This window comes from Corvus kubaryi, unplaced genomic scaffold, assembly GCF_017639235.1.
Source record: "Corvus kubaryi isolate FWS band 111438036 unplaced genomic scaffold, C.kubaryi_AGA036_p1.0 37292, whole genome shotgun sequence".
Taxonomy (NCBI): domain Eukaryota; kingdom Metazoa; phylum Chordata; class Aves; order Passeriformes; family Corvidae; genus Corvus; species Corvus kubaryi.
The window spans coordinates 1,679,130-1,688,612 of record NW_024581091.1 but is presented as its reverse complement, the minus strand read 5'-3'; the positions used below and the strand labels follow the sequence as shown (position 1 = coordinate 1,688,612).

The 9,483-nt window shown below is 49.7% G+C and overlaps 1 protein-coding gene across 1 annotated transcript; it reads left to right on the top strand.

Moving 5' to 3' along the window:
* Positions 1-1,318: 1,318 nt before the first annotated feature.
* Positions 1,319-7,031, top strand: AREG (amphiregulin). Its single transcript, XM_042026963.1, has 5 exons — positions 1,319-1,469; positions 1,866-2,042; positions 4,621-4,804; positions 5,255-5,413; positions 6,932-7,031. The coding sequence occupies exons 1-5, from the start codon at positions 1,427-1,429 to the stop codon at positions 7,017-7,019; spliced, it is 651 nt and encodes a 216-aa protein (XP_041882897.1). The 5' UTR covers positions 1,319-1,426; the 3' UTR covers positions 7,020-7,031.
* Positions 7,032-9,483: the final 2,452 nt, after the last annotated feature.

Sequence of the window (9,483 nt, the reverse complement as noted above, 5' to 3'; positions counted from 1 at the left end):
GACACACCGGGAGCCACATACCGTGTGTGCCTGTGGAAGAAGGGAGAAGGTTCAGTGACTGAATGAGTTGGATCCCTGCCACATCGAGCAAAGGCTCAGTCAGCTTCCTGAGCTGTGAGTAACATTCTGTCCTCTCTCAGTTAGAAGGTCCAGATCCACCTTTCACAACGCAGCATTGCCACCCACTGCCCTCCTACCCTGCTGTACCGTGGGACCGGAGCAAGGGGGTACCAGTCCCTTCATCCTTGACCCCCTGGGCTTCTCTGGGTTCCCATGCTAGACCAGCACATTACAACCTGCTGTCCCAGCTTTTCTTCCCTCAAAACAACAGTTTCCTCTACAACTACCTGAAAGGAGGTTGTAGTGATGTGGAGCACCCGGTCGCTTCTGCGTGCAGTGAGAGTACTAGAGGAAATGGCCTTAAGATCAGACAAGGGAGATTCAGATTAGATATTAGAAAAATGTTTTCACTGTTTGGGTGCTCAGGCACTGGAATAGGTTGCCCAGAGAGGTGGTGGACTCGGCATCCCTGGAGGTGTTCAAGAAGCATCTGGATCTGGCGCTGGGTGATGGGGTTTAGTGGTTTAGGGGTTACAGTTGGGTTGATGGTTGGACTTGGTGATCTTACAGGTCTCTTCCACCCTTGGTGATTCTGTGATGCTACAGCAGGTCTGCTTCCTGCTTCTTCACACAACAGCCCGGAGAGGTGGCCTTCGGGAGGTGCCCTCCGGGGAGCTCTGCCGGGGCAGCTGAGAGTCGCAGTGCCCCCGAGGAGCACATTTGTCCCTGCTCGGTGGGTGCCACGGCTTACTCAGCCCTTACTCATGCGCCGCTCAGAGAGACGCAACCACCGAGGCGAGGGGGGGGAGGGGGGAGTGTGCTGACGGCCGGGTTTATCGCTGGAAAACATTCCTCGGGGAGACGCATGGAGAGCAAGGAGCAAGGAGCCAGCCGACAGACAGGTGTGCCTGCAATAACCCGGCGCGTCCCCGACGCCGTGACCCGCGCGGCATCCAGGCTGCCCAGGGAAGCCGTGGGTGCCCGATCCCTGGAGGCGTTCAAAGCCAGGATGGACGGGGCTTGGAGCAACCCGGTCTAGTAGAAGGTGTCCTTGCCCACGGCACGGGGTGTAATGAGGTGGTATTCAAAGTCCCTTCCAGCAAAAAAAGTTGTGAGATTCCGTGATTCTGTGATTCTGGGTCTCTGTCATTCTAGGATTCCAGGATTCTACGATTCCGCCCCGCTCCGCCCCATCCCGCTGACGCCGCTCCACGTCCGCGCCCCCAGCTCCAGCCGCCCATAAAGTGGGCGGCGGCGGCAGGCGGTTCCTCATGGAGCGCTGCGCGCCGCCGGCACCTGTTGTGATACGGCGACTCCTTGCCCCGTTCCCTCAGTGTCTCTGTCGCCCCCCGCCCCAGGACGGACGATGCGGGCCGCGGTGCTGATGGCCGCGCTGGCCGTGCTGGCAGGTGCGTGCGGGAACGGGGCGGGGGAGCCCGGGACTCGGGGGAGCCCGGGACTCGGGGGAGCCCGGGACTCGGGGGAGCTCGGGACTCGGGGGAGCCCGGGACTCGGGGGAGCCCGGGACTCGGGGGAGCTCGGGACTCGGGGGAGCTCCGGACTCGGGGGAGCCCGGGACTCGGGGGAGCTCCGGACTCGGGGGAGCTCGGGACTCGGGGGAGCCCGCGCTCGCGCCGGAGGGGAGCTCGCGGCTCGCCCCTCGGGGGGCGCGCGCCTGAGGGCAGCCCGCGCGCGGCGACGGCCGTTGGCGGGAAAGCGCTGAGGCGAGTGAGGGACCCCGCGGCGCCGCGCTCGGTGGCGGCACCTCTGCCCCCTGCTCACGGCGCCCTTTCGCCCCCTCACAGCCAACTGTGCGGCCGCCGGGTCCTCGCCCAACGCGACGGAGCCGCAGCGGCACGGGGAGCGGGAGCCCGGGAGCCGCGAGGGAGAGCCCGTGCCGGGTCCTGACTACGAGGAGGATGAGGAGGAGTACGAGGAGGCGCCGCCCGTCCACCAGTACATCGTGGACGACTTGATCCGAGGTGAGTCGGCGGCGCTGGGGCTGGGATCTCGCAACTTGCGAGCCCCAACTTACGCCTTTTCTCTCTCGTAATCGCTGCTATGCTTAGCTGGTGGAGTACGGAGCGAAAACATGCTTGTGCTTGAAGCTGCTGCTTTAGAAATAGCTGTCAGGGGTGGAAACCTAGCGTGAATGTGCCCAGGGCGTGTGGAGGCTGCAGGTTAGCTGGTAGCTTGCTGTGTGTGGCTTTATCTCCTGATAAACCGGACAGGAGGGCTGTGGTCAGGTAGCGACCACCTGCTTAGTGTAGAAGCATCAGTAGAGTTTATAGGTGCTGTTTGGCCCTAAAGGTTTGTTTTACATCACGTTGTTTGTCTTGCTCCAAGAATTTTCTGGGTATTTTCCGATGGTGGCTTTTTTGGGTTGGAGTCCACTGAAATTCCCTGGGAAAGCAGACACTTAAATCCCTTAAGTGGCCGCAGGAAAGTTTGTTAAGCATCGTTAGGGCAATGCTTCACTGTCAATAGCTGTTGTGTGTATTTATTGTAATTTGCCCACTTGCTGAGCTGTGAGGAGATCTGAGCAGTCCGCCTGACTGTGGGAACGGGAGTATTTTGTTGGTTTGGGGCTAAGTGCAGTTGCAGTACAAGCCAGGTATCTACAAGTGATTTGAAGCCCAGTAGGTGTGAGTAGGCTGCTTCTGTTGCCTCCAGATCTGACTATTGATTTTTCCTGCAGAAACACCCTGAGACTTGAATGTGACTAAAGGACCTCTTAAATGAACGTTCTGTGTGGTCACTTGAGGGAATTTGTGGAGTTTTGCTTAAGTTCTCCATTAAGATCTCCAGGGGAAGCGCGCCTGTCGGTGTTACCGAGCAGTTCAGCCTGTAAAACTACTGGCTTGGTGACTTAAGTGTTGTCTTAACTGCACAGAAACCAGACTTGTTACCTAAGGTGGTTGGTTTGTAGACCAGCTCTTCTGCTTGGCATAAGGTTTATCTGTGGATAAACCTTGAAGCTGTTATGATTCAGCTGCGGATGGCTTTCCTGGCCATGCAGCCTGCAGACAGGGACACAGAGATCAAGCTGACAAGCTGAGCCTGGGAGAGGGAGGAAGGGAAGCAGCCTCACTTATGAAAGCGCGAACCTAGAGATCAAGTCAGACGGGACGGAACGGGGGCCTTTGACTGTCAGGAGTGAGCTCACACTTCCAGGCACAGGAAACCTTGCTGCAGGAACTGTGCACCTCGTTTACATATTAATATAGCTCATACCATTTTAATCAGACTTCTGGTTGCTGAAGGCATTTTTGCTTTTAAGTAACTTCAAGCCAGGCTTGTTGCTCTAGAAGTTAAAACGATCATCTGTCTAGACAACAGTGAACTACACCTTGTTTCTTTGTATGGGCTCTCAGCACCAGAAATACAGGGTTAGGAAGTAGTTAGATCCAGTTGTGCCCTATTGTTGTGATTGCCTGCATGCATAGAGCTCTGGGTAAAATATTAATCATCCAAAAATGATTTTCATTAGCTCTTCAGAGCACAAGAGCGAAATTGAAGCTTGTTGTAAATAGCTGTGCTGTTTCTCAGAGCCTGTTTAAATCCCCCTGGGTAACTGTTACTCCTGAGCAGCGGTGTTGCACTGCGAGGGCTGGTGTTACTGCTAGCAGTGCAGGGGGTGGGTTCTTCCAAAAAGCTTTCTTTGCCAGGTTGGTGCAAACTAGCGCTGTTGAGCTTTGATTGCTGCGTGAGACAGCTCTGGAGCTTCTGACCCTTAGTCAGTGGCTGGTTTGTTCTCCTCAGCGAAAGGAGCATGATTGGCCTTGCTTAAATCCGAGTGCTACTAAGTCACCAGGATTTTAAACCACATCCTTCTAGAGGTTTGTCTTAATTGAGATAATGAGGGGCAGCAGTAAGCGGCAGAATAAATAGCCTGACACTCGCAGGTTCTTCCCTTTGCTCCTTCCCTGCGCTCAGCATCTCTCATGAAGTAAGGGAACTGGAAAGGAACTCTCTCCTGCCGAAGACAGCACTGCAGGTTGTTTAGGAGAAACAGGTATGCCAACCGGGATAGCAAGCTGCTTTGCCTCGGCAAGTGCCCAGGACTATCTAGCGAGTTACAGCGCCTTTCATCACTGATGCAAATGGAGAGTTTAGAGCCGTGGAGCTATTAGCCTTGTATCTGAGTCCATGTAAAACTAGAGGATGGCTTGGCTCAGCATGAACTCCCTGCTCTTTACAGGCCCTTGCTTGAAGCTGTGCTGTTGCACTCAAGCATCTTATGCTGTGAAATGCTGCAGTCCTTCATCTCTGCTGCTCTTCATCTTGGGTGGCTCTTGGCTCGTCTGCTCCTACTGCCTCTGGTCTGCATAGCACAGGGCGTAAGGATAGCAGGGTTGTGCTTTAATGAGCTGCTGAGCTTGCTGCCTTTGTGCTGGGTGTGAGATGCCCAGCAGCATTCTCACTTGCATCCTGTGCTTCCTGGTCACAGATTCTCCTGCAGCGTTGGTCCTCCTTGCTGTCACCAAATTCTTTAATTCCATTTTCTCAGAATCGTGCTTTCTAGCACTTTTATACCAAGTCATCGTGTCCTTTTTTCAGTGGAACCTGTGGTTAAACCCAAGCCAGCAAAAAGGGGGGGAGAGAAGAATGCTGGCAAATCAAGAAGGAAGAAAAACAAAGGGAAAAACAAGAAGAAAGGGACTCCCTGTGAAATGGAATACAAAAACTTTTGCATCCATGGAGAATGCATATACCTAGAACATCTCCAGATGGTGACCTGCAAGTAAGTTACTTATACCTTGTGAGCTAGGTGTGATTGCCATGAGCCAGTGGCATATGAGGGCTCAGAGGAAAAATCAGTGTCAACGTGGCATAGATCCATCTCCTGCCGTATTTTGACTGAGAATCTTTCTGCCATGTAAATTAAGTGATGATGGAATCTGAGATGCATAACAAGCCACTGAACTCATCAGTTGGTCATAAACTCAAACCAAAAGAATGAAAAGGCGTGTCTTTCTGGAACATCACACCCAAACTAATCTCGACTTGTTGAAATTCTGACCAGCCTTGTGCTAGAGCAGTGACTGCATTTCATGAACACGCTCTGAAGTGAGCATCTCGAGATTCATGGGAAACTCGGAAGATGTCTAAGTCAGGTCTGAATATGTGTGGGTGTCCTTGGCTCCAGACAGCACAAGAGCTGATAAGAACTTGTGTTAATATTTACTTGCAGGTGTCATCAGGATTTTTTTGGTGAGCGCTGTGGTGAACAGTTCATGAAGACTCAAAGGAAGAATGATGTGGCAGACTACTCAAAGACTGTGTTGGTAGTGGTAGCTGTCCTGCTCTCAAGCGTCAGCTTCATTACTGTACTTATCATTGTGATAGTGCAGTAAGTATTATCCTCTTTGGTGTCTGTCTTCCTTAAGTGTGAGTGGGGCTTGTGCCCGCTAACCCCGGAATGTGTATGGCTCATCTGAATTACCTTTGTGAAAAGCATCCAGAAAAGATGAGCTCTTATCCTAGCTTGGATATGTCTGGAGGGTAGAAGCAAGGTCTGTGGCCCTTATATTATAAACCGAGAACATTTCTGCTCTTGCTACAACCAGGATAGTTAGGGTGCTGCAGAACATCAGCAGGAAGCCCAGGCGGAGCATTAATGCTGACACAGCAGTGCCTTCCCTAATCCTTGTGGAGAAACCTGCAAGCAGCAATGTGACAGCCTCATGCATGGCTATTATCCAACAGCTGCATACACAGGTGGAGGGTAGGAAATGGTGTTCTGAGAGTCCATTTATTAATGGATGTTGCTGGGCTTAAATACTTACACTTGGAGGGAAAGCAAATGGGGAGACAAATGCTAGTGGTCCCAAATTCTGCTTGCTGTTAATGTGGAAGGAGCACTATTTCAGCTGTACCAGCTGGTGCAGTTCAGTGTGGTGGGTCATCAGAATCTGGAGTTCTGTTGTGAATAAATTCAAAGAGCTTTTCTGGGTGTGTGTTTCAAACCATATAACAAGCTGAGTATTGGAACAGTCCTCCAGTTCTGCCACTGCAGCTCCAGCACTGTAGGGCTTGGGATCTTGTAGGAACTCTAAGGTTTGGTCTAATTTTAGATCTTGATGAAGCACATCATCTGAATTGGGTACGTGCTGTACCCTTTCCTGCAATTCAGGAAACAAGGTGCATGTTTGTCATTTCACTGTTACTTCATATTTAACTGTGGACTTGAAGAATGCAGGGATGAGCACTTGTTGTCTGAACACTGCCTCATTCCTTGCTGTCAGGAGTCTGTAGTGCTCTAAGACCAAATGATTATTGATGGTTTCTGAATTGCATTTGCTTCATGTTCTGAACCCTCACAAGCTGGGAGCATGCTGGGAGCATGATGTACCCTCATCCAGAGAAGCTGCTTGGAGTAGTCACTAGAAAACACTGGAGAAATTGGGGCGAAAATCAGTAAGGGGCTTCCTTATTATGTATTCAAGGGACAGGGACTAGACTTGAAGCCTGCAGGGCTCTGCTGTGGAGAGGAGAAAGACAGTGTAGTTTCTGCAGCTATAAGCTAAAGCCAGTAGGAAATCTGTCACCCAGAAAATCTCCTGGTGCTTTGCTCAGTCCCAGCAATAACCTCTCTTCATCTTGCTCCCTAATCCATCTTAAGTCAAGAAGCCTTATCCCTGTGAGGCACAAGTGTTGACATCTAGTTCAGGGGTTCCTTGATTTTATCAGCAGATACTGCTTGATGCTGGATGCTTAAAAACTGTCTTGCTTGATATCCCCTGGTGCCAAGGAGTTGCTTGAGGATTCAAAGAACACCAGTCTAAATGCTGCAGAGGATGTGGAGGCTGGTCACAGCAGGATGTACATCAGGGTTCAAAACTATCTCTAACATGCAGTAATTCCACAGGGTCAGGAAAAAGTGTCCTCAGTATGAAGAGAAAGAAGAAAGGAAAAAACTCCGACAAGAAAACAGAAATGGCCATGTTGGTGTGTAAATGGGGAGAAAGCAGGTATGAATGCTGACTTCAAACACCTTTCCGTCCATCCAGGCTGTATGGGAATTGCATGCTTGTTTTGCGAAGCTGGTGCTTGCTTTTAACGCTCCAAGTGTCTTGAAACACATAGGTTGCATGTGAGCAGCTGGCTTGGTTTTCTGGTTTCTCAAAATCACCTGAGTTGTACAAGTTATTCAACAGCTCTGTTAAATTTCTGGCTGTATTAAAGACCAAGTGAAGGTGGGCAGCTCTACTGAGATAAGTGGAGATAAGAAGAAAAAGTCCTGAATATCTGAGCAGAAGCAGATGTAGTGCAGGAAACAGTGGTAGACATCAATCATGGAAGATGGTGCCACAGCATCATCACCTCTTAGAAGAACAGTACTGAGCATTTTCCTATCTTTCCTGCAAGGAGAGTTTCAGGAAGTTTCTGGTGCTCAGAAGCTGTAGACCAAAAGAAAGCTGCAAATTCTGTGAGCACCACAGGTAGCCGCTCAGTCAAGTTTGATACCGTCGTAGCAACTGAGGCCCAAAGCTCCTTGGCCTATGTGGATTGCTTATGGGAGTGATCTAGTGGATTTTAGTGAGCAGGCAAGTTGGTCTCTTCTGAGGCCAAGTGTACCTAACAGCAGACTCAAGGACCATTACTGACTACAAGCTGAGGAGGAAGCCATAAAAGATAGTCCTGAAAAGTTCTGGCAGAACTGTGAAGTTTTGCTTTGCCACATGTCAGCTATAGACATTTTCCAGCTTTGTCCAGTGACAATTAGAGGGTTTTGCTCAAAGCTTACTTGAAGCTGAAGAGTATCTGGCAGAGTGTCCTCAGGTGTGTGCACATCCTTAACCTACCTGCCTTGCATGTAGGTTTGCCATGGTGCTAGCACAGGGTGCTTGTGTCTTGGATCGTGATTAATGTGCCTGATCTGCCTGTTACAGAACAATTCTGAAGTGGCCATTGCCAAGCTGCAGGGTACCTCTGGCTTCCTGACACATCCACCTGGACACTGTGGGCTGGAGCTGTTGCCACTAAGCCCTGATTCATCAAGACAGAGGCTGCTGCAAGGAGATGTCAACAGGCCACTTGCTGCTGAATCACTTGCTGGGGAGACCAGTTATCATTGCATCTTGGCACAACAATGTGGAAGGAGCTGGCTCTGTGGGGGACAGGACCTGCTGTCAAGACCTGCTAGAGACTACTGCTACTGAGCCTTCTCTGTCTGTGCTGGAGCTCCAGTCTCTGCTGTTGTGTGGATGGGCTTTGTTCTCTTAGCAAGTCTCCTTTGGCAGCTCTAACTCTAAAGGGGAGAACCTGTTGCCGCTTTCAGGAATGGATGGAGGGGATGAAATTCCCTTCCTTCCCTCTACCAAAGTGAAAAAGGGAAGAGGTTGGGATGGCTTCTCTCCCTAGACCTCAGTGGATGAAAAACCTAGTTCTGTTGTCACTATGCTCCCTGTCCATATTGGCTTCCAAGAGGTTCATCTCTAGTTGTGACTTTGAGGGTGTTGATGACAGATCTTTGTCAGCCACACCTGGGTTCTGTTACTGTGTGTGTGGAAGTAATCTCTCCGAGTTTTGTAGGACTTGTGGTGTGAGTGGAGCTATCCATTTGCGTGTGTGCTAGCCCAAGTTAAAATTAGTCTCCTCAGGATGCTGAGACAGTAGGTGCAAGACCTGAAGCTTTGTATCTGAAGGAAAAGATCCATGCTCCAACTGATTGATAAGCCTGGACCCATTTGTTCTAAACACAAAGCTACTTCTGTTAAACAGATACTTGTTGCTGCTTTAAGCAGTGCTTAAATATAAAACACTTCACATCCGATCCCATCAGTTGAACTTGACTAAGAACTTGTTCCTTTGAAGAATTAAGTTCAGGCACTGATGCTTTGCAAGCAGTGGTCTCTTGTGCTCTACCTTCAGGTGTGAAGAACTCATCTTACCTCAGTCTTTGCTGACCCAAGTGTCCTTGGTTTCTTAACTGTCCATGCAGTCTTGAGCACGGAGTATTATTTGAGTTCAGTTTCTTCTTGGAAGAGTGATTGTGTTCTGTATAAACAGAGCAGAGTTCTTCTGGTAGCAGAGAAACACCAGTAATTGTCAAGTTGTACCTGTAAATGTGTAAATATTTATTACTGTATTTAATATTTAATGTTTCCATAACAAACTTATTTATTTTATAATTAAACTTTTTACATAACCTAATCATGGTAAGATTTTTTTTCTTGCTCTCAGGAGTACATGTAAACACTTGAAATTAGAGCTTGGTTTCTCCTCAAAGTAGGAATTTGAGCACTTGGGAGCACAAAGTACTGCTGTGAAGAACTGCAGCCATGTGTCAAGCATGGGCTTGGTGCTCTTACAAGACTGCAAGCTGTTTGTAAACAAAATGTACAAATGCAAGTACCTGTTTGGGTAGGAAATCCATTTCATTCAGCTACAAGGGATCTTCTAGTTACTGAATTAGGG